General features: G+C 40.4%; 1 protein-coding gene across 4 annotated transcripts; it reads right to left on the reverse strand.

Moving 5' to 3' along the window:
- Positions 1-149: 149 nt before the first annotated feature.
- Positions 150-25,750, reverse strand: LOC125289684 (phospholipid scramblase 2-like). Of its 4 annotated transcripts, none has more exons than XM_048236645.1 (10): positions 25,548-25,750; positions 25,153-25,389; positions 23,935-24,047; positions 9,187-9,243; positions 6,717-7,072; positions 6,386-6,428; positions 4,744-4,964; positions 3,718-3,879; positions 2,008-2,169; positions 150-1,870 (listed from the first exon to the last, which is right to left on the reverse strand). In XM_048236645.1, exons 4-10 carry the CDS (start codon positions 9,197-9,199, stop codon positions 1,811-1,813), a joined length of 1,017 nt encoding a protein of 338 aa, XP_048092602.1. In that variant the 5' UTR covers positions 9,200-9,243; positions 23,935-24,047; positions 25,153-25,389; positions 25,548-25,750; the 3' UTR covers positions 150-1,810. The 4 variants fall into 4 exon arrangements, with proteins under 4 accessions (XP_048092602.1, XP_048092603.1, XP_048092604.1 ...); XM_048236646.1 differs by having other exon boundaries at positions 25,121-25,389; XM_048236647.1 differs by lacking the exon at positions 9,187-9,243.
- Between the last annotated feature and the right edge of the window lie 179 nt (positions 25,751-25,929).

Below are 25,929 nucleotides of genomic sequence, written 5' to 3' on the forward strand. Positions count from 1 at the left end.
CTCAGACTAGTAAAATCCTGTACCGCAGCCAAGTCTGAGCCCACGCAGGGTGGAGCCAACATAACACGTTACAGATACCTCGGGAGGGAGAACACTTTCTCCTCCCCCGCCATCTTTAACATTCAAACACATCATACGACAACACGACATATACTGATTTTTGTTTATTATACAATGACAATATTTGGACATGATATTAATTGGTTCATTTGAAATAAAATAACATTGACATAAGCATTAATTGATCGTGGAATGAAAGCACTTAGGTGTTTGGTAATACAGCACCACAGTTAGTGAACATGGATAATTGTCATCAGAGAAAAATGCAGTCTTTAGCCATTTGGTATATGGCACACGGTGTATGATACTAATATATACTATATATATGTGAGTATGTATGAGAAATACTTAACATAAACATCACAATACCACTGGACAGAAATGTCAAAGTTCAGGCAATGGCTTCATCATTCAGTCAACTCCCCTGTTAAGGTTTTTTGGCTTTACTTCAATCAACTAACCAAACCAACAGCCCACCCAATAAACAAATCTAGAGCAGACCAAAAATCATTATCATGATAAACGATGCATGCATCATTAAACATCAGGTGTCCTGAAGAGGCATTGTTCTAAAGGCTGGACAGAGAACTTGATAATCCAGTTCTGTTGGCTGCGGCTGTGGGTCCCACATGATCCAAATTTCCACTTGGCCTCTCCCTCCTCTCCCGTGCATGCCATTACACCACACTTTTTGGAGGTTTATTTTCTCAATACACAGGAACCACTATTCATCCCTGACAACAAGCTGCTTTTGAGAGTGAACCCAAGACAAGTGCAGCCTTTCTAGGAGCACCTCGTCTTGCTTTTAGCTGCTACACACAAAACAGATGGGTGTCATTTCTCTTTGGCTAAACCTATAAAGCTCTCTGGAGGGACTGTTCCACACCCTATGAAGCCCATGTGTTAAGGCATGTAATTATGTAGAGCTTTCCTGAATGAGAATAAGAGCATTCTTCAAGTCCAGTGCCTTTTCATTTCCAACTTAGATACCCCCTGCCTCCCCACATGTAAACTCCGTTCATCTGTTATACTGTCAAACAGGTCAATGTGTTGTGGACTTTCCTTCCTATTGGTACAACATCCAAACTTTCAGTGACCTCGCAGGAAAGAGTGACTCAGATTTTCCTCACCCTCTCTCGCCTGCATTCCCAGCTAATACAATCTTACACAACCTCTCATTGTGACACACCTACTTTTGTTGCCATTTCACTGTTATGTACATACATCAAACAAAAAGGAATACATTACAAAACCAACTCGCCCACAACCTACTTACAAATACATCACAACATTTACCAGGATGATTAAAAAAACTGCATATTAATTGTATAAAATGGCCTTTACAGATAAGTAATATAAAATATCTATTTCAAACAAACTTTGACATTTGGTAAATAATAATGACTATAAAAAAAATAGATGTGGCTAATATTAACCTTGATACAAATGTAGTAATAAAACATATAGAGTAGAGAGAACATGACTGTGTGTGTAAGTGACACAAGAAAAAGAAGGATGTGACAGCTTGGAGTAGAAAAGGTGACACTTTCATTTCTGAAGCAACAAATGGCTTACTGGAGCGAGCAACGCAGTAGCTCAGGAGTGGCTGAAGAGCCTAAGCTAGACGTTGACATTTCCACAGGGGACGGTGGGATGACGTGTGGACAGTAGAGTGCAGGCAGAAGTCTCCAGACATCTTCAGGAAGAGACGCTACAGGCCGATTCGCTTTCCCACTCCCTTCTCATCCTCTTATGAGAAAACAGTGTTGCGCTGATTGGTGTCCCCAACTTTCTCAAAGAACATGAAATCCTACCGGAAAACAAAAATAGCTCGCGAATCATTTTCTATACAGTGGCGTAACAATTTAAAACATCTTGTGCAATGTCTGAATATCCGGCTTACACCGTTAGCAAATAAGACATTTCAACTGAGCGTTCATTACTCACGATAAGGAAGCAAGCACCCATCAGCACGGCCTTCATTTTGACATCCATGTCCAGAGGGAACTGGATGCCAAAGTTATCCGTGTCCGTGAACACCTCTTTGAGTAGACCACTCCACTGCTTACTGATACGGCCAATACTATGACCACCATCTTTCCCCTTCAGCTGGGAACACAAAGGACAGCATGTGTTATATTATATGTATTGGCATGAACAGCTGAGAGAGAGAGAGAGAGAGAGAGAGAGAGAGAGAGAGAGAGAGAGAGAGAGAGAGAGAGAGAGAGAGAGATCCACACTTGCCCTTTGGACATTAACGGCCCTTGAACCCTGTTGATCAGGCCACAGAGGTCCGGACCTCGGCCATTTTTTAAGAGCTAAAAAGCTGTCTGTGTGTGTGTGTGTGTGTGTGTGATGGCATACAGCTTGGACTTGGACACACACACACACACACACATTTTGCATGCCCTTGCTGTGACAGTCTACGATTAATGTGGAGCATGGGCTACAACTAAGCATAGAAAGGGAAAAGGACCTCCGTTGACCAAAAACAAAAAACTGCCTGTGGTTGCCCTTGTGAATCAAGCAGTGGAATGTGGTTGGCCTGCATACGCCTGGGATAATGTTGATGCGAGTCAGACAGAAGACGGGCCAGGTTTTAGCATTTCTGTCCGTCTCAAACTACGTTAAGATGGTATGTTTAGCAACCAGAATTTTAAACATTTTCTTGGGGGAGAAATCCCCGAATCCCCATTTATATCAAAGTCTGACTTGATGATTTTAAGGGTCCAGGCCTGGGTGCGCTCATGTACCCGATAGTTGCAACACATGCCTTAACAGAAACTGGTTCCAACGTCCCGGTCTCTCACAGGCTACACATTTGCATGTTTGGTGGTAATGGGGCTTCAGATTTTATTTTGTCCTTGCGCAAAACAGACAGGTTGTTGTCTTATTATTGAATGATGAAATCACATGGAAGACTTTCTAAATCAGCTTTTTTTTTTTTTTAATCTCAAACATTTAGGTTATTAAAACTCGAATAAGACTACATATGGAATATCACACACCAGGAATTCCAAAACTGTTCAAAAGTTCTAAACAGGCAAACTTATGAGCAGGGATGGATTACTGAACGGGCCTAATGGACCCAGGCCCAGGGGCCCAAGTGTTCAGGGATCCCTGAAGCCCAAACCTCTGTGTGAAGTCACTACTATGTTCTCCAGCCCTGATATCGGAATAGAGCCCCTCAGTCAAATAACATAGGTTATGTTATGTGATATGTCTTAATAGGGCCCCTCAATCATATAACATAGGTTATATTATTCACCCTGATATCTAAATGGGGCCCCTCATTTGAATAACACAGGTCACGCTCTATGTGATAATCATGCTTTGTAATTGCCATCTTTTTTCACAGCAAGATGCCTTAAATGTGTTGATGGTTATATTATCTATCTAAGCGTTTTTCATCCAGTCAGCTGAGGATCCGATGAGCTCATGATGAGAGTACTAAGGTACTAGAATAAGGTAATAAAATAAAAAATAAATAAATAAATAAAAAAGATGATTGTTTTATGTCCATTTTCATATGTTCCAGGAGATGCATTCATGTTTGCAAAGGAAAGTTTGAAAAATTGTGCATCATCAGGGATCAATGACTTGAATTTGAACTTGCTGACTCCACAGGCTAAAACCAATGAATGCCCTGGTGCTTACCTCAAAGTTCACATCTCCACAGCAATTGCAGGCAAGGCATGGCCCTTCTAGTTTCATCACCGTCTCACGGTTTGGGCCTCGAATAGAGAATTTGGGATAGCAAGCATTCCAGTCCTGGGTGACATAACCAATGGTGGTACCAGGTGGTGCTTGTACTTCCATCTACCCACACACACACACACACACACAGGGAGAGATTTCTTAAATGACACACTAAATAAATACACAGGCAGAGAGAGGGGGAGGGGAGTTCTTAAATCACTCAAATGACTTAAAATGACTTATGAAATGACATGCATTAATGTTGCATTCTTTGATGATTACAAACAAATCTCCCACCATGAGGCAATCAGTGCTCGACATTGCTGCCTGTAACTGGATCTCTGTTTGTGCCACGACGGTCCAAGAATACTCCGTTACTAAGGTTAGGACTCTCACATGACTACTGGGATGTGATGTGGGTGGGTGGTGAGTACTAATGTAGTCCAGAGTGTTCATATGACACCCTTGGCCTTAGCCCAGCCAGTGTTGTGATTTGAAAGCCATTGAGGTAGATGGGGCGAAATGAAAAGGGATTGGCTTAGGTAAATAAAGGCCCATTCATAGGAAAAAAACTTTTTTCTCTGGTTAGGCAGGAAGACCTGCAGATTGTCTATATTCAGAACAGAACAGCTAGCCACACAAAGTCATGCTTAACATGGCACGCCTGTAAAAGGAGAGGACCTGACTGACTGCAGGATCTTTTGACCTGATTGCAGAAATTCTGACCTTTCCGGTTAGTATGGTGCCCATTGCCCAATCAGTAATGGCACCATCCTGGCCCCCAGTACCCACATATTTATGACGACAGATCTTCTGATCAGACCTTTCAGGTCTTTCGGATTAGTGAGCTGCCATGATGAAACAAAAGAGAATGTCCACACACCGGCACCGTAGCTCCCACCATTTGATTAACCCAACAGAGTTGTCTTCAGGCAAAATCAAGACCCCCCCATGCATTAATGGCTGCCTGAATGGCCTTGTTACCTCTTGAAGGCAGCAGGGACACCAGCAGGACACACAACGGAAGGGCCTCACGAGCCGAATGACCTCACGGTCACCGTTGTCCTTAATCTTCATGTCAAAGCTACGTAGCGAGCCACAGCAGTTGCGAGTACAACAGTCGTTCTTCTCCTTAGCCTTGTAAATCTTCTGCCCCATGCTGTTTTTGATCTCATACTGGTTGTTGGTCTCAAAGCCGATGAATGCTTGATGAATGCAGGAGGAAAGAGAGAGACATTAATTGCAAAAAGTTACCAGGTTGAACAAAGCAATGGCTCAATGGTGAAGTTAGATTAGAAGAAACAACAAAAATCCAAAAAAACAATATCCAACAGCAACACTGTGGGGAGGTGGTAGTGTAGCGGTTAAGGAACTGGGCTAGCGTGCAGTAGCCTGAAAGTAGTGATGGCCAAATGAAGCTTTGGTGAAACACTGAACCACAGCAGTGTGAACCTAGCGACACTAGCTAAAAAAGCAAAAAGATGGCCGCCACACATACATTTTTCAACATAAAAGTCCTTAGCAAACCAATATTTTTGGTTACATATACTGGTTTGGGTAAGGACTTTTATGTTGAAAAATCTACATGTGGCAGCCATATTGGATTTTTTCATTAGTGTTGCTAGCTTCACACTGCTGTGGTTTAGTGGTTCACCAAAGCTTCATTTGCCCATCACTACCTGAAAGTTGTCGGTTCAATTCCCGGCTTCCACAGTTGTGCTCTTGAGCAAGGCACTTAACACCAAGTTGCTCCGGAGACAATGTAATCCCTTGTAATATAGTTGACATGTGTAAGTCGCTTTGGCTAAAAATGCGTCAGCCAAATGTAATGTAATGTAATGTAATGTAAAGCAACACAACATACTATAAAACAGCAGTATGTAAATTATATTGACTTACGGCTCGTGTCCATTATTGCGGTGCATAGACGCAAGTGGGCGTGTATAGGCTAAAGTGTATGGTATAACGTTTTATTTTTTGTAATTACACAATGCCAGCTAACGTAGGCTACTATAGTGGAGGTAGCCTCCTACTGTTAACATATTTTATTGAAACACTTACAAATATCACTGACATGTTCCTCCAAAGCACATTCTGTCTTGGTTCAAGTCGCCAACAAGGTTTTTTTGATAGGGTGCAGTGGCAAACTTGTTCTAAACTTAACTTCTTCGCCACTATATAGCTTAATATATTTTCATAAAACCTACACGATTATCAGGCGGAACAAATATTTCTGGCAGGCTATTGTTCCGGACCGGAAGACTAGAGCAAAGGTCAGAACTTGTTTACCGAAAATGTACTTTCATTGGCTAACCGCCTCGCGTTAACCGCCCTCATTTGCATAAAGTTCAGCTGAGCCAGAGAATGTCTAATAAGGGTTAGGGCCCAACTTCTTGACGCGCCGCCTCTGTTCGAATGGCCGCGCCGCCTTCCCAAGGTGCATTGCGGAAGCGTAAACCACGCCTTGCCGCTCTCCATCAATGGAGGAAATCAATGGGCTATGTCCGGCGCGGTGGGCTTTGCCGCGATAATGGACACGAGCCGTAACATACTATATAACAGCAGTATGTAGATTATATTGACTAACATACTATATAATAGTAGTATGTAGATTATAATGACTAACCTTCCAGAAGCTCTACTTTCTGATGTATCAAAATCTGATCAATCTGAAAAAGAGACCAAAAAGGATTATATTGACATGAAGAAACAAATGAAGCCCCTCATGCCCAGATAGATATCTTAATATACACATGTCCTATGATATATACCCAGGTCCATAAGATGACAAATCAGTTAGATCAATTAGACAAATCAGAAATTAGTAGAAAACACCACAAACCACTCTAACAGTGATTTGAAGAAAAAACTAAAATGAAATGAAACAAACAAACAAAACACAATACAATCAGCTACAGCCATTTTCCTGCTCTGGACTCCCTGCGTGGAGTACCCACCTGTGAGAGGTACTCCAGGCCCGGTGGCACACCCACTGGCACTGAGACTGGTGCGGGGGCTACAGGTGCAGCTGGTCCTGAGGGCTGGTATGGAGGGGCTCCAGGCCCCGAGTGCTGGTACTGGGGGGGAGCTGGCCCTCCATACTCCTGCATTGGCATGGGTGGACCTGGGCTAACCGGGCCGGGTTGGTACATGACTGGCTGGTCTGGAGAGGGCTGGTAACCCATGTGAAACCCAACAGGAGGAGGCGCTTGGCCGGGGTCACCGTAGCCTGGCTGGGACATGGGATATGGGGGCATGGAATATCCACCAGGTTGAGGCACAGGGTAAGGACCCTGGTGAGGGGAAGGGTACCCTGTAGGGTAAAATAGAAGCAATAGAATACCACAGTAAAATAGAAGCAATAGAATACCACAATACTAAACATAAGCGCTGAGACTACTGTAAGGACTATCAAAATGTAACCAACGACAGAAAACAGGAAGGTTCACTTTAGGGGACAGTAAGATGCATTAGACTTGTGAAATTGTAGAAATTACAAGCTGTCTGACTCCATTAAATTAGTAAACTAGAAAATGTAATTTCGAGGAAATTACCAGTGCATGAAAATATAAATATACTGTATATTAACATAAAATGCAAAACAAACTTTTATTTGGAAACAGTTGGCAGGAGTCATAGTTGATAACAACTGACAGTTGAAATGTCTGACAGTTGAAATGTCTAAACAGTTAAATAGTTGAGTAGTTTAAATAGTTAAATTATTTAATAGTGAATTATTGTAGTGAGGACGTTTATTTTGAAACAGTTGTGGGCAGAGGAAATAGGAACAGAATCTGTAGTCTTAATAGAGCCAGATTGTATGCTTAAAGCCTGAGACAGAGTATATAGTTTAAAAGTTGAATTTAGATAGTGTAATGGATGTTGATAGACAGAAAGTTGAATGGATGTTGATAGGCAGATTGTTTAATGGATGTTGGTGGATAGTTTAATGGGTGGATCAGTGAATGGTTTGAAGAGGATGAATGGATAGAAAGTTGGATGGAATATGCCTTATATCCTTGTAGAATGGAGAGACACAGAGAGAGTTGGCCTAGTTAAGCAGAAAGCAGTTGATACAGGTGCAATCAGTTTAACTGGCCCTTTGATGGGTCCTAGTAGTGAGCAGCTGGAAGTTGATACAGGTGCAAATCAAGTTGATTAGCCCATTGTGATGTCATCAGCCTATGTTAAGTCTATGGGGAAAATAAGCTTGTTTTTTATAAATCTCTCAAAAAGTATAAAGTTTACAAAAGTGAAAAATACATTCCCCCACGTGTCCTTTTCAAGACCTACGTTACAAAGTTTGAACGAAGTTTCTACGTTAAAAGGTTAAAGCTGAATTAGATGCAGAAATTTGGGAAGAAGACGACGACGACTTCGGATAACAGAACAGTGCATTTTCATGTAATCTGTAATTACCTACAATATCACTAAGCAGTTTATAAACTAAATGTTCAGCACAATGGCAAGGCACACAAGGAGTTAAATAAATGGCAGATGAAGGAAGAGTTTATTACTGCAATACACGTTAGCTTAAAGCTACGTTCAGACTAGGCTTCTTTTTTGACAAGAAAAATTGGCCAGGGTGCTTTTCTTAGCTCTGGGCGCACTGAGACCCTGGTGAATGACCAGATGTTCAAAGGACGCAGGAGATCCAATTAGCAGCACTGTGGCCAGGCCTTAGATGCCTCAAATAATCAGTACATGTCTCTGCATTTAACCCAATCGGTGAATTAGTGAAACACAAACAGCTTTGTTTGTAATTCAGTATGTGATGGGCACTTAATTTGTCTACATGAGAATATGATTTCATCAAACATGACATTTTGGACAGTTTGTTTACCCATTTTTCCTTTCAATAATTAAATCACTCAAGAACTTTTTGTGTTTTGTTCTGTATGCGTAAATTACTGTGGTTATTCTTAACATTCTGGAAACCTGGATTCTCCAGAATGGTTCTCCAGGTCTCTGGACTGAGCCTACTGGCTTGGAGGAGGACAATAGTTGTTATGGCACTGAATCTTTGTTCTCTGTAGCTGAAGACTAAAATGTAATAAATGAAGAGGCCATGCCCTTAATTCCTTTTGCTGAGTTCAATGAATGAACATGCAAAAAATGTGGTCAGTCAGGCATTCTCTGTTGGACTCATTCACTCATTGAGGAGATTTGGGACTATTTGGAGTGAGTTTTTTCTCACTCCAAATAGTTACTCATAGCCTTTCCGAGACCTATAGTTGTCAGGTGTTTTATTCTGCACTATAATAATAATGTTGATATATGTTCATTCAATTTTGATCATCCTCATTAAATGTGCATAGCAAACTTCATCATTGCGGAACAGATCAAACAAATAAAGGAAGAAACACAAATATCCAGGAACTATGGTCATTTTTCAGAGAAGGTTCATATAAAAGTGTTTTGACCTACCTGGTCCAGACATAACGATTAACAGGTCGTTTCACAGGTTGACGTCTCCTATGGTTGCTATACAAACAATACAAATTGATAGGGTCACTTTACAGACAATGTGAAAAGAGGGCATGCGGACTACACCGTGGAATGTAGCCATATGCTTAGATGTAGGGTATCCTCTGAAATAATCCACTATTTCTCTAAGATGATGGGAAAATAGGCTATCAGACAAATGCACAGGTGGGCGTGGAGCCTCTCATTGACGATTTGTTTCATTAACTCCTGAAAATTTGAGCCACGAAGTCCACGACTAGTGTATGACAGATTCACTTGCATTGAAAAAGTTATATTTGCCGAAATAAGGCTATTATCGCGACGGCCACTGCTGTGTTTACGTACCGCAACCAAATTTCCATCATTAGACCTGTCTGATTAATTGAATATTATATTATCAGCAATGTATTCGCAATAGCGTAATATTCATGTCAACTTTGCGTAGGCACACTTCCCCTAAATGGGGCAGCCTGAATCAAGAGAACCATGTAGCCTACGCTGAGAAATTATTGCCTCCTGTCCTGTAGTTTAGCTTATGATGTTAGCCGAGGAAGACTGAGAATTGCGCTTTTACAGCTACCCTGTATGTTCGTTAGTAAGCTAACTTCCAGCGAAGACATTTAACCATGAAGTAGAAATACTCACCTCTCAGTATAGGAAGTATAGCACACCGCAGGCTACTTCAATTTGCGCTGATTTCTAGTTACCCAACAGCTACGCTTTCCTGTAGCCAAAATGTTCTACTTTCGAAATAAACCATAGACTGAACCGTCCCGTGGTGCTGTAGCCTACGGAACTGTTAGGCCTAAGCTTATTTTTGTTTTCTCACTTAAGATACTCCGCCCTAAATTAGACAAATTTTCTCCTATCGAGGGTCTCCTCCCCCTATTGATGACGCATGTAGTCAAGGAGAGAGTGGAAGGAACGCAGGGTGAATACATCTCGCGGGAAATTCAATTAACCAAATATAGCTGCAAGCAGCAATGAGGGGGCCAAGCAGTGAAATCAGCAGGCCAGATTTGCCATGTAAGTCAATGCCGTTGCATCAGACATATAGCCTTAAGCAGTCACAGCAAGTTCCATGCCATACAACCCAAGATTGGCTGAGTTACAAGGTCAAGTTTCACATCAAATCATAACTGATTTTGTGGGGCTGAACCAGGGCTGAGTGTCGCCGCCCCCTCCCCAGCCAGCCCACCGGCCAGAACCGCCCCTGCCCATCCCACCCGCCCCACCCTTGCACACACCTTAGAATGAACTGGATGGAACTTGCTGTCATCAGTTTCACATAAAAATAAAAGATTGACTGAGATATGATCACACTAGCTGTGATTTAAACATAGAGGTCAACAATTGATCATAGGGTGTGTTGAACTCGGCTTGGCCCAAGGATTCCAATGATATCTCATTTTGCCATTCGGGTCAACAGGTCAAAAGTTACTTCCGTGAACACAAGTCCAACTTTGGCCTGTTGGTGGCACTAGAGCTTTGAGGTGCGGCATGAAACTTGGTGAAATGAATTATTGGACTGTCCCCAATTAGTGTGCCAAATTGTATAACTTTTTTTACCAGATGGTTCTATGGGCTGCCATTGACTTCCATTGCAAAATAATGCCATCAGCAACTACTGGCCAAAATGCATTTTTTGTCAATTACGGAGCTCCCCCCTAGAAGTCAAATGTCACCAAATTTCTTTGCGTCCTCCCGATGTGGTCTGAGGTACATGTACTAAGTTTGGTTTTGATACATGAAAGCGTTGCTGAGATATGAAATCACTTCCTGTTTGGCGGTTTCGCCGCAAAATTGTATTGGCTGGTACAGGCCAAAGCTTCTGTCAATTGTTCCAGAAAGCAATGCACTCATCAGGCATGGTCTGAAGATGGTCTCTGCCAATTTTGGTGAGGGAACAGATGAAATTTGTGACCTGCCAAAACTTTTTTTGTGTTTTTTGATTTAATCCAATATGGCGGCGAATCAATGACGATGACATCACAAGGGGCCGGCCTAAGGACCTTCAACAGTAGTACCAGACACCACTAATGGGTTTTAATTTTACTTTGAAACTGCTACAGGCCAAAAGGCATGTTTCTTAATTACAGCGCCCCTAGAGGTCAAAGGTCACCAGATTTCTTGGCGTCCCCTGATTGGGTCCCGAGTCCATGGACTAAGTTTAAATGACGTCATAGGGTGTGTTGAACTTCGGCTTGGCCCAAGGATTCCAATGATATCTCATTTTTGCCATTCGGGTCAACAGGTCAAAAGTTACTCCGTGAACACAAGTCCAACTTTGGCCTGTTGGTGGCACTAGAGCTTTGAGGTGCCGGCATGAAACTTGGTGAAATGAATTATTGCACTGTCCCCAATTAGTGTGCAAAATTGTATAACTTTTACCAGATGGTTCTATGGGCTGCCATTGACTTCCATTGCAAAATAATGCGCATCAGCAACTACTGGCCAAAATGCATTTTGTCAATTACGGAGCCCCCTAGAGGTCAAATGTCACCAAATTTCTTGGCGTCCTCCGATGTGGTCTGAGGTACATGTACTAAGTTTGGTTTTGATACATGAAAGCGTTGCTGAGATATGAAATCACTTCCTGTTTGGCGGCTTCACAAAAATTTGATTGGCTGGTACAGGCCAAAGCTTCTGTCAATTGTTCCAGAAAGCAATGCACTCATCAGGCATGGTCTGAAGATGGTCTCTGCCAATTTTGGTGAAGAACAGATGAAATTTGTGACCTGCCAAAACTTTTTTTGTGTTTTTTGATTTAATCCAATATGGCGGCCGAATCAATTACGATGACATCACAAGTTGGCTTTGGGTCGGCCTAAGGACCTTCAACAGTAGTACCAGACACCACTAGTGGGTTTCAATTTTAAGCACAACTGCTGCTACAGGCCAAAAGGCATGTTTCTTAATTACAGCGCCCCTAGAGGTCAAAGGTCACCAGATTTCTTGAGCGTCCCCTGATTGGGTCCTGAGTCCATGGAATAAGTTTGGTTATGATAGATGAATGGGTTGCTGAGATATGAGCTCACTTCCTGTTTGGCGGCTTCGCGCAAAAATTTTGGATTGGCTGTTTACTTGAGCGGTTTTAGTTCGAAGACGAAAAAGGAATAACTTTTGTGCGGCTTGGTCTGAAGAGCATGTGTGTCAAGTTTGGTGACGATCGGACAAAATTTGTGACCTGTGAAGTTTTAGTTTCACTTTCACTAAAATCCAATATGGCGGAAAATCCGTCATGGCGGAAAATGACGTCATAGGGTGCGTTGAACTCGGCTTGGTCCAAGGATTCCAACGATACCTCATTTTTGAAAATCGGATCAACAGGTCAAAAGTTACGATGCGTGAACGCCAAGTCCAACTTTGGCCTGTTGGTGGCGCTAGAGTGCTCAAGGTGCCGGTATAAAACTTGGTGAAATTAATCAATGTACTATCCCCAATCAGTGTGCCAAATTTCACAACTTTTTACCAGACGGTTCTATGGGCTGCCATAGACTTCAATGGCAGAGGAAAGATGTTAAATAATAATAATAAGAAATCAGAAAAAAGCTTCGCTGCTTGGCCCCTAATAAGAAAAGATAGAAACACAATGGGTGCCTTTGCTTGGCCCCCAATTACAAGATATTAGAATGGTCTCAAACAAGAATGAGCTATTGGCTACAAGTAGCCAACGTTGGATGCAATGTAGTTGATCTTATAGTAGCCTTTCTATTAATAGACTATATTCACGTCACTTATGCAATCTCGAATAATTTGAAAGGAAATCATATTTAGTTACGTACTAGAGGTGATTTGACCAATGGCCAAGCAATGATTAACAGTTTGTCATGCACCATTCCTAACCAAATACTTTGGCTTTGGCTATGTGGGTGTTTAGTCTACCGTTAGAGGGCGACGTTGTCCCAGAAAATAAACATTAGCCTAATAGAGGCTTGGGGAGGTTGTGCTGTATCAGAGTCTGAGGAACTTGCAACCACTTCTCAGGCAACTAGTTTTGGAATCATCTTCAAATTGATTTGATTTGATGGTATGGTCAAATAAATACATGTCCTTCTCACCATCCATCCAAGATATGCACTAAGCAGTTCTATGTTCCCGGTAGGAACACACCTCAAAAATGAAGAATGAAGAAAAAAAAAAAAAAAAAAAAAACTTTTCCATCTGGACATTGCAGACCATCCCAAAATAAATTTGCTTCCCTTCAAGGTTGTATTTTTTCTCTTTGTTTTCATTGTGTGATTACAATAAATCACCAAAATATTATTTTTTTACACTAGTTTTTTGGGTGACAGATAAGGGTTGGTAAGATGAGAAAATTAAAAATATGTTTAAACCTTTAAAACAAAACATGCCTGAGGTTTGCTAAAGTGTATACTTTGTATTTCTGTTGTATTCATATTATTTAATATGACGTGTATACTATTTTTTAACAAAAGATAGAACTAACAGCCTGTTAAATTGTCAAATGGTGTAACCACAAAAATGACAAATATCTAATATTTCACACCTCCTAGAGTTGATGCAATTGCTCTCATGAAATTATTAGTTTATTTTGTAATATCCTATGAGAATATGTTTTATTATATTTATTCCTAAATTTAAATTATATGGGTTTTTCATTGTACTGAGCAAGACCATATGCTGTAAACATCTTGTTTTCTGTCTATTCTTTGACCATTTGAGTAAAAATGGTTTAAACAGCCATTATTAGAGTAGAGTATTAAATCATTATCCATATTATTTTTTTGTACATTATTAGTATTTTAGACAAAATACTGGTTACACCAATTGACCATAAAACGTTTATAGCAATAGGACAAGAAATTGACACAGAAAATAGGCATCAAGGTAAACTGATACCGTCTAAAAAGCATTATGCCACTGACCAAGAAAAGCCTGGTCTATAGCGAAAGGCGCATATGAAACACGTCACTGTCACGAGATGTAAGCAGCAATTCCTCTGCAGAATAAATGTCCTTAGGTTATTTATTCGGTCATTCGAACATTATAGGGGGAAGTTTTGCTTTTTTCAGGCTATGTTTTTGCTGGTAACCCATTGTCAGTCAATATTGAAAGTAATTAACTGTGTATAACTGTTTTGTCGTTGACTATGACACCACAGTGAAGTTAGTTTCACTTTGCCTATATGTTCAATTAATAGACAAGTGCAGATGTGTGTAGCCTATACTCTACTCGGTTTTAGTAAAGAATGGCTTAGTGGAATACCTGTTCCATACGGTCTTGTGTACAAGCAGATTCCTTCAAATACACCGCTGACTATCAAAATACTGATGCGCTGTTTGAAGTTGCCCTGCTTGCTGTTAAAGGGAATGACAGATGTCCTCCTCATTGGTTTAAAGGATGTTAAGCCCAAAACACACCCATGACTGATTAAGAAACATAAAAGCCACCTTTTTGCACCAGGCACCTGACGTTTGATAACAAAACCACCCCAAATGTGGACTGGACAAACCCCTAAATGTATTTACGCTATTTGCTAGTGACCATGCATTTTATATTGCTAAATTAGGGCCCAAAGTGTGTGTGAGAGAGAATAAGAGTGAGTGAAAGAGTGGGTATGATAATTTATTAACAACCAACCAACAGCAGGATCTGCGTTCACATGCACTCTGTGGCGAGACAAGTTTTTCCTGCTTGTAAGTGGCATCCATTGGGGGACAAGAGGCACATTTTACATATAATAAATGTATTTATTTATTTATAATTTGAACATACTGTTTACATACATTATAATAAAATATTAAAAAATAATTATGGAAGTTTAAATTTAAAATGAAAAGCTTTCTAATTAATCTAATTAAACCCTTTTAAAGCTATTGTTCATGCTAAACAGTTAGTCACTATTTAAATTATAAAAATAATATAATTGGCACCTAAAATTACATACTCTTGGCCCTGAATCTGATCAAAATGGTCTCAAACAGAAAAGAGTCAAATGATGTAACCGGTTACACCATTTGACATTTCTATTTAAAACAGTAGGGGTTAAAGGGGTGGTTCAGGATTTTGGACTTAGGACCTCATTTCCAAGTAAGCAAGTGTGATATTTATCAGTGGAGACCGTTTTTCAACACGTTTCATCCAGTCGTTCTAATTGCAGAGTTAAGTGAGGTGCTAGGCTACGCAAGTCAACGGTATGTGCTAGCCTGCCACTAAAAACAGTCTTACCTACTCCAAAGGACACTGAGGCAAATTCCAGACAATCGATGTAAATGTCTGTGTTGATAGAATAGTGTAAGAAATACAACTACCCTCGCATCGCGTTGCAATAGTTATACTTTGTTCCCTGAAGTTGGTAGTAGTCATTTTGCATCTCAGCGGCGGACTGATATTACCAAGGCTACTACTAAGTATCCCCATTGGAGTGCGCTTTTACTGTTTACTTTTTTTGGCGCAGTACTACTAACTGGAGCAAGTATAATTCGCTGCTAAGAAACTAGTCCCTCAAAATGTAATGCGATCGTTAAAAAAGCAAGGATAGAATAATGTTAGAAATAAAACTATCAATACAGACATTTACATCGATAGTCTGGCGTTATAATTTATTTGCCTTGGGTGTACTTTGGAGTGGGTAAGACTGTTTTTAGTGGCAGGCTAGCACATACCGTTGACTTGCGCTAGCCTAGCACCTGCGAACTCTGCAATTAGAAGGACTGGATGAAACGTGTTGAAAACGGTCTCCACTGATAAATATCACACTTGCTTACTTGGAAATGAGGTCCTATGTCCAAAATCCTGAACCACCCCTTTAAGTCATTGAGAGACCTCAGACCCATTAGACCAGCCTCAGATGAGTCCAGGAAGTGACGTCAATTCCGGAAATAAGTACATAGTTTACTTTACTCTTTATGGAGAATACAGCTGGAAAAAACGTGTTTTCTTTTACAGTTCATGGAAAAAATAGTCACATTAGGTAGAAGCTTTTTATTATTATTCGTAATTCACATTTATTTATTAAATAATCGATCGCGACTGACTGTCCACGAGATCTGCCAGTCAGCTGGAAGGAGCTCGTGATTCACGCATAGGGACTCACGGCGAAATTTTGGTTTATGGCTATCTTTTTAGGTGTCCTTCCTATTCATTAACATGAACATGATGCTGACTAAATAAATGACTATGATGTTTAATAAACCATTGTAGGCATACAAGTTATCATGATATCACATCAATTAAGTGTTTTCTGTAGGCTAGGCTACTGTGTGACCTGCTTTAGGCTACAGCATATAAATCAACAATAGGCTATCAACACGTTTGCAGTATCACTGTTGTAGAAATCACATACAAGAAGGCATCCTCTTGATTGTTTGTACATTTTTGCACATTCCAACATAAGGAAGCAGCATGAACTTGTCGTTTTTCTGCCTTATTTTCTAACTACTTTTAGGAGTCTGCAGTGTCACTGAGTACAGCTGTTACAAGCATAGGTTACAAGCAAGGGGGCAGGCGAATTCCCGGAAGTAGAAGAATCGACGTAGGCTGGAGGGACCACCTCTCTGCTAACTCCCATAGAAGTCCATTCATTCTAGGATTTTTTTGAAATACCATAACTTCATATAACATATATCCTGTGCCGATATTGTAGCTTCTGTGTAATCCACATAAACACTAAAGGCAAAACAGACTCCACTACCTCGTCCGTAACGTTGGTTACCCGTAAGAAGAATGGGTAGCTTGTTCGGTTGGAGGGAAGCTAGCTTTGACGTAATCTCTCTTTCGCGCCGTAGGGAGATAACCGTATTGTTTGGATAAGAAGCTCAGTCCACCTTACTGTCTATGACGGTAACTCATAAAGCAAAACCTAGCATACCTAATCGTATGTTAAGGTAAAGCATTACACAGAGGCAACCTAATAATAATAAAAAAGTAAACCTAATTTTTTTAAAAACGGCACTAATCATTTCAGAGGTTTTCGATGGATTGACCGTAGGTCGGAAAAGTGGAAAGAAGATTAGCTTCAAGGCTACCCAGATAGCAAGGTGACATTGATATGATGTTGATTTTCCATCCAAATCATCATTTTGGTTGAGATTGAAATCTCAATGGTAAATAGACATTGAATCAGCATTACAATCCTGACAAAAACCCGACAGTGCATGAATATCGATAAGAGAGATATCGAAACAACATTGGTTTATAGTTTATGTTGCCATAATCGATAGAGCATCGATACATGGTTCACTAAAAGATATTGAAAAGTCATGGATTTGTGGTTGACTGGGAAATCTTAAAGTGGTGATTGAAAAGTAGTGGATTTATAGTTGACCGCGCGACGACGTTTGAACTGTCCAGTTCATTTTCAGCAACAGTTCAGTCAGACCAACGGGGGTGTTCAGCTCTCTGTCAAGTTCACTCCTCCTTAATGGTAAGCAAGCATTTATTTATCAAACGATAATGTTTTATTGTAAAAGTGTACTACATTAAATTCGGTCATGTTTACAGTCTATGTACATCGTACTGTCAGATTTACAAACTGATTCAAATGCTAGGCTAGCTAAATTTACTTGCTGTTGTCAAATTAATGTTTAGGCTTTACGTTATGGCAGTTCATCATAATGTTAGGTTAACGTTACTTTCGGCAGTCTGATTTATAATTAGGTCCTACCTTTGTTGTCAGTAAGTTACAGTTTATTATACTCATGATAATAAAATATGAAGTAGTGCTAGGCCTACCGGTAACGTTAGCTTCTAGGCTGTCAAAATTATAGGCTGAAGATGTGCTGCTGGTTTACGTGGAGATTTGGCTAACATTTATGTAACTCCTGGTAATCATATTTTTGTGAGTTTAATAGGCTAACTTTAGCAATACTGATATAAGTCAACTTTAAGTCATATCTGACTAGACTGCTATCATTAACCGTTCATTGGGCAGCAAAAGTGTTCGGACGAACAGAGCTGCCCGAATGGCTGGTGCTTCTAGCAAACACGGCATTGCGAAACCAAATTATTCTAACACTATCTTCAGCCTGGCATTTTGACAGCGAACTCAACAAACATATAGAATATATATTCTATGATTATTCTAAGTTTCAATTATAACTAGCCTTCAGTTGAACATATTTATCTAACACTGTCTATCTCTTTTTCTTCTGTTTCTGTTAGGTGCCACTTCACTCTGCTACTGGATGGTGGAGGGCTAACTGCGAACGGGTGGTCTATGAATGCTATACTGAATGGATGGCAGGGAACACACGTGAATTTCTAAATGAAGAAGAGTTAATAAATGCACTTGATTTTCAAACTGATAAGTTGTCTGGTTATTTATGCACGATTGTGTAGCCTAAACCAGCCATACTAGGCCTAGTCAAATTTATCCCGGCTGTATATAAAGCAGGATGTGAATTTCCCAATATTTTTCCAGATTAAAAGTGGTTTACTGAGGTTTAATATCAATTGAAATACCATTGAAATCGCATTGATCTTTAGTTTGGTTGTAATTTCAACGTTGTTTCAATATTCATTTTAATTGAAATACCATTGAAATTCCGTTGATCTGTAGTTGGAATTTCAACATTTCTTCAATATTAATAGAGGGTGCAAAATGTTATAGGATCAATGTTGAAGTGCGACGCTGACTCAATGATTTTAACATTGACAAAATAATGTTGATTTAACATAGATTCAATGAGTAATTGCTATCTGGGTATAACTTTGTTTTGTTTTAGCATGACTGTTTTTGAAGATGATCAGGTAGCTTCAACATTAACACGACTTGGTGAGAATGATATTAATAATAATACATAAATAAATGTTTAACTTTGATGACTTTGAAGGCGAAGGAAGTGTGAGAAGAATTTCTGTGTATCTATCATATGAGTTACAAGATTCAGATTCTATGGCTAACGTCACGAAGTTAAGTGTGAGTCTGTGCAGTACTGGGGGGACCAACTGAAAAATCGTTCTATTTGACTCAGTGCCCTCCCATTGAAAACGACGGAGTCTGTTCGTCCATTTCTTTTACTGTCTATGGTTACAAGAGGGTCTGGCGTCCCATTGTTATGATGCACTTCCTGCGACGCGGTCATTCGTCTCTAAATGACTTAACTCCCTGCATTTAAAAGCAAAATTTGCAGGCATTATTATGGACAACTATGTACACACTTCACCTTCATGTGAATATTCAAACACAGTTTTTACATTAAATTGAATATTTTATGATTATTAACATTTTTAAAAGGTCATACCATTTGACATGTAACCTAAGCTTGCCTGGCCATGGCCTAAAAACACTATTATGTTACTTTAGGAGAGTTGCTAACCTTGACTCATAGCAGTTGGGGTCTTGAAGGGTCCTTCTCTATGACATAATTTCCTGCCACATGATTCTCTGACATAATACATACAAAATTGCTCCTTAAATGGTGGTTACACCACTTGACATTTTAAGTGGTTGATGTGACAGACACGATTCCTCATATTAATTCAAACATTCAGCACAATGGGGTTTCATTACTTGTATTAAATTTAGAAAAGTTCTTGTGCAAGATCATGCCAGATTATTTTAGAAGGGATTTTGGAGAGAAATTCACATTTTTTTCAGCAACTGTAATTATTTGGTTCATGTTTTTGTGGTTACACCTTGTTGACAATTTTACCCAAATTCAGTTAATACTCTTTCAAAATTAAATAAATCCAAAACTTTAAGATTAGGGTTTGATGAAAATGATATTTGAAAATAATGTCAAATTATTTTCAAATTTTAACAATTTTATTGAGTCAGGTGACAAGGCAGGGAAGTTGCTAGCTCATTATATCAAGCAAAGAGAATTAGCAGCTACTATTCCAGCTATTAGATCCCCTACTGGAGAGACACTAACAGCTACTAATGACATCAATAGAACGTTCAAAGAGTTTTACATGGACTTATATAATAGCTCAACATTCTCTTCCACAGAGAAGGACATGCAGGCTTTTCTACCTTCCCAGATTATCAGAGAGTGAGCAGGAATTCCTAGATGCAGAGATTACGGTGGAAGAAATCATAGAGGTCATAAAGGCATTCCCTGTCTGCAAGGCACCAGGGCCTGATGGCTTCACTGCAGAGTTTTTTAAGAGCTTTTCAACAGAGTTAGCACCACTACTGTTAGGGGTCTATACTGAAGCACTGACTAAAGGCGAGCTGCCCCCCACCTTTAGACAGGCATTGATTAGTCTCGTCCCAAAAAAGGTAAAGATCCCTGTGAACGTAGAAATTACCGTCCTATTTCTTTAATTCAGATGGACGTGAAAATTATTTCAAAGGTCTTGGCCAACCGGTTAAATAAGGTAATAACATCCCTTATCCATCCTGACCAAGTGGGGTTCATTCATGGTCGTAACGCCTCAGACAATATAAGGCGCTTCATTAATATTATGTGGAAGGTAGCAGATGACCAGTCATCTATGGCAGCCATATCTTTAGATGGAGAAAAGGCTTTTGATACTGTGGAAATTAAATATTTATTTAAGATTCTAGAGATATATGGGTTTGGTAGTACATTTGTTAATTGGATTAAGGTACTTTATAAGCAACCAGAAGCGGCGGTGCAAACTAATGGGTTAATATCTGATTACTTTGCTCTTGGTAGGGGGACTAGACAGGGTTCACCCCTGTCTCCATTGTTATTTTGTCTAGTCCTGGAACCACTAGCAGCAGCCATAAGACTGGCACCTGATTTCCCAGGTATAACAGCAGGGGGAAAGGTGCATAAGCTTATGCTTTTTTTGCAGACGATATGCTTTTATTTGTCTCTGACCCAAACCGATCGATAACCTGCCTCCTTAACATAATCAGGTCCTTTTCCAAGTTCTCAGGATACAGGGTGAATTGGTCCAAGTCAGAAGCACTTCCTTTAACGTCATATTGCGCCCCCTCTGCTTTTCAACTTGGTGCATTTCAGTGGCCCAAACAAGGTATTAGATATTTAGGCATTATTTTCCCTCCACAGATGAAGATCTTGGTTAAAGTTAACTTTGATCCACTATTACACAACATTTCATGTGATGTTAAAAGGTGGGCAGCACTAAACCTGTCAATGGTTGGGAAGGTTAATGTGTTAAAAATGAACTGTGTAAACTCCTAAACTCAACTACTTCATCCATTCTATACCTCTTGAGGTCCCACTTTTTACTTCAAATGGTTTGACACGATAGTAAAGACGTTCATTTGGAATGGCAAGAAACCAAGGTTGCATTTGAATAAATTATGGAAGCCCATGGATAGGAGTGGTTTAGGCTTACCCGAGCTACTGTATTATTATTATGCCTTCAATTTAAGACATCTGGCGCACTGGTCACTACCTCCAGAAAGGGCGCCACCATGGCACTGTATTGAGCAGTCTGTTGCTCCAGTGTCACTACTACTACGTTTGTCTATTAAATTATCAGGAGAGCTTAAAACACACCCAGTATTCTCTCATTTAAAATGACTGTGGTCCAGAGTCGCTAAACAGTTTAACCTTGATCCTCATCTAAATGTATTTTGAAGCATCTGGCTGAATCCTAAATTATGTATTAACAAGTCTCCCATATGGTAGAAAGAGTGGTACGAAAGAGGCATTGTAACCCTTAATGACCTGTATCACAACAATATCTTAAAGTCCTTCCAGGACCTAGTGCAACAGTTTGGCATCTCCAAATCACAGTTTTACAGATATTTACAACTACGTCACTTGTTACTGGGGACTTTTCGATCTGATACACCTGCTCCCAAACCTGCTGGGTTCTTGGAGGAGGTCCTGATATGTTACATTTTAGGAGGCAAGGCCTCTACGTACTATGCACAGATGATAAGGTCAGTGGGGGATGGGGCACTTGAAGCCCTCAAGCTGACATGGGAAAGGGACTTGAATATCACATTGGAGGATGATCGTGGGGAAAAGATTTGTAAAAATGTAAGAGCTGTGTCAAGGGATGCCAGAGTACGATTGATTCAGTTTAAAATTATCCATCGCTTTTATTGGACACCCTCTAGAATGTATAGATTTGGCATACTTGAATCCCCTAAATGCTGGCGATGTAAAACAGAAGATGGCCATCTTGTTCATGCACTGTGGTTTTGTGACAAAGTTCAACAATTCTGGAAAAGTATTCACAGTCACATTAGTGAGATCTCAGAGACACACATTGACTTTTGTCCCAGACTTTGTACTGGAAGATGGAACAGTTCTAACCGAGGGGAATACAAATGTGAAAAGCTGGATCCAAACTAGTATAATGATAGGCAAACAGATACTGTTGAGAGGGTGGAAAGCTGAGGGGGTTCCCTCATTTCAAGAATGGACTGCTGAACTGGCCAGAGTTGCGGCATTTGAAAAAATGTCTTACAGAAACCTGGGAAGGATGGACTTGTATGAAAAAAAATGGGACATGTATGTGTCATTTATAACAATTTTAAATGTATGTAACCCATATGTACACAAAAAAATGAGCGTCACGTCATTGACCCTTTTACTCAAATTTACCAAAGGTACCAATAATTCAGGAGGGTACTCTACATTAGTTGGAATCCCTCCAACTCTCTGTTGACCAAAAGTTTTACAAAATCCTAAAACAGAGTCCTAAAATTAAACATAACATACACATTGCACGAGGTGCACTTACATGGTATATACTAAATTAAGATTGTGATTCTTATATAGTATGGAGCAGACAAAATAAAATCTGATTAAGTTAAATCATGACTATGAAACCAGTGGCTCAAAATACGATGCCATCATAAGGGGAGTGAGTAGGGACACAAAGCTTATGTACATCACAAAAAAAGACTGATTGGCAGATGCAACTGTATCATGTATCAGATTGATCAGCCTCACTGTGCTGCAGCGTAGCGTGGTAGTCCGAGGCATGTGTTGAGATTTATGGGGTCTATATTTGGAGTCGGTGACCACCCTGGCTACTTATAGGGCCGAGATGCAGGGGTGGGGGTGAGTTGAGGGAGCGAGCACACACACACAGGGACACACTGATAATTAGCGTAATCAGTATAGCCTATCTGGTCTCTGCCCCTGTGGTCAGACGCCTGGGCGGCGTAGTGGGCCCAGTGTAGTGGGGTCTACTGGTCAGCAATTTGTTTTTGTGGGGGTTTATCTGTCAGCAGTCACTCTGCGTTTGGTGGTCCTGGTAGCCAGAAATAGACTTAATTAGGGCAGGAAAAGAGAAAACGTGTCAGACTGCTGGTAAGCCATCCTAGGAGGCTTCCATGCTCTTGCCCTCCCGCCATCCCCAATTGTCTTACTGTGTGTGTGTGTGTGTGTGTGCGCATGTGTACTCTCCCATGATGCTCATTATAATAAACAGGGCTTAACTGTTGTAAGACAACAATCTACTTTTCAAACTGAATGAAACGAGATATATCAAAATGGCTAGGAGACCACACATAGAGAATATGGCACAGCCACAATGTAGCACCTAAAATCTACATACATTACAGTGTGTGTGTAGTCACAAAGACTATATGAGTATGTAGACATTAGTCCAGTGCAGTGACAGTGTTTTTTTTTTTTTTATTTACATGCGGTTATTATTTACAAGTGGTTTTACCCATTTTCATTTATCCACAAGCACCTATTTTATACAGTCTATGACAAGTACACAAATTGTGAGTGCCCAGATAGATATGACAAGTGTCAAGAGCAGATCATAGACCCTGCCTGACCAGTCCATGCCAACGTGCACATCTTAGATCCCTATCTTAAAGGGTCAAACCTTCATCTGCTGTTGTCCCTTCCAGTTCTATCCAGATATGGCCCAGACGTGTAAACAATAAATCATCAGATCCAGAGTGATGTTGTAATCATGTACTCATCTGTGTTCTTCCTCTGTAAAAAAAAGGAAAGTGGAGGAAGTCAGTCTCTTACACACACACACATCCTTACATCCCTTTTACATATAAACCCACCCCGGCTTCATGTCTACAAATACCCATTGCAGCCTCGTCCAGCACACAGAGGACAAAAATCCCTTAACAGAGAGCTGACCTACAGAAGCAACCCACTGTCTTTGATCTGTGAAGAATCATGGTAGGACTTTTCTGACTGATTAAGCATCTATACATTCTGTATTTAATGCAGTGGCTATATATGGTTAATAAGGGTACTTGTAGTCTAGCCACATATCTATTGGACAAAACTTAACTTAAAAAATGTAATGCAGTGAAGAGATGAACTTCTGAACGGCAAAAAGAAACGTCTGTCTGTATGTATTAATGAGGTATTGTATATTCTTGTCTTGGCAGATGTTTTGCTCCAGGTGTTTGCTACCTGCTCTTGTTCTTTACTTGTTCCTAGAGGAGCTGTCTGCCTTCCTGCTGCCTGATCGCATACGCAGAGTAAGGACCATGAGAACCACATTCACACTCACACCACTTAACAACCATCATTTCACACATTCACACTCACACCACTTAACAACCATCATCTGACACATTTTTGTCACAGCCATTTCCACATCCTCGCAGATACATAGTATATATATATACACAAAATCAACCACACATAGACAGCTTCTTTCCTACTGCAATCACCCGCACAAACAGCAGATCTGTATCTACGAACTCTTGTTTCTTTCCACAGCTAAAACATCCTGACTCACATCGACATTACTGTGTTGTACAAATAATCATACATCTGTCCCATTTGCAATGCACATTATTTTTTGGCACTCGATACTTCACTTTATGTACACTGTTTTGGCTTTTATATAATTGATATGTTGCTTGTTTATTGTGTCCTGTCTAAATATAGTGTCTGTGAATTTATATATTGACTGTTTATAAAATGTACATTGTCTATGCTGTCCACTTGTATGTGTGAACAATTAGCAGATAAAATCAGACTGACTGTTCCTCAACTCTCATTTCAGAATGCAGATTGGATGGACCAGGAGTCCTCACCCCACTGGTCCGAGCTCTCGGACCTCACTGACCTCTTCCCAGGTGACTCGGGGGAGACAACTCAAGACTGGGGCTCCCGCCATAACCAGATGACCCCCTTCTTGACCCCACTTGAGCGGCTGCCTGCCTCCCAGCACGTTGGTCGCAATCGGCGCAGGCACAAGCAGTAAGTGTGGGGCAAGACACACACGATGTGAGGCATCTAGCCCAAACGTCCACATTCGTTTTGTTTTGTTTGTATGTTTGTTTGATTTTCCCCTCTCCACCACCTTTGGAGCAAACAACAGTTAATCAAGGAATATTGCTTTGTAACCAAGGCTTTTTTTTTTTTACCATACCGGTATATGTTTTACCAGTTAATTTCATGCAAGCCATCAATTTCTCTGGACTTATCAGGACATGTGCCAGGGAGATTAAGGATATGTACCTTCCCTCTCTTTTGCTACAGCAAGCGGGTGACGGCCCCTTTGGACTCCATCGGTGTGGGACTCCTGTCGAGCCACCACGGCAGAAAGGTGGGCGCATCTGAGAATGACTTCAGTGCACATCTTTTTTTTGTTTTTGTTGGTGCCATCCATCACATCACACCAGATTACATTTGTTTCCTAATGTACTTTTCAGCTGTGTGTACCCCTGTGTAACATAAAAACAATCTTTGTTGCAGGATGAGCCAATGGATATCTGGGAAGATTACACAGACTGAACAAAAATGCAGAAGAGCTTTTCATCCCTCCACCTGTTAATTAACACACTTGACTGTCAGATGTATATCTTGACTTACTTAAGTATTGTACATAACTTCAACTCTG

Source organism: Alosa alosa, chromosome 24 (assembly GCF_017589495.1).
Source record: "Alosa alosa isolate M-15738 ecotype Scorff River chromosome 24, AALO_Geno_1.1, whole genome shotgun sequence".
Classification (NCBI taxonomy): Eukaryota; Metazoa; Chordata; class Actinopteri; order Clupeiformes; family Clupeidae; genus Alosa; species Alosa alosa.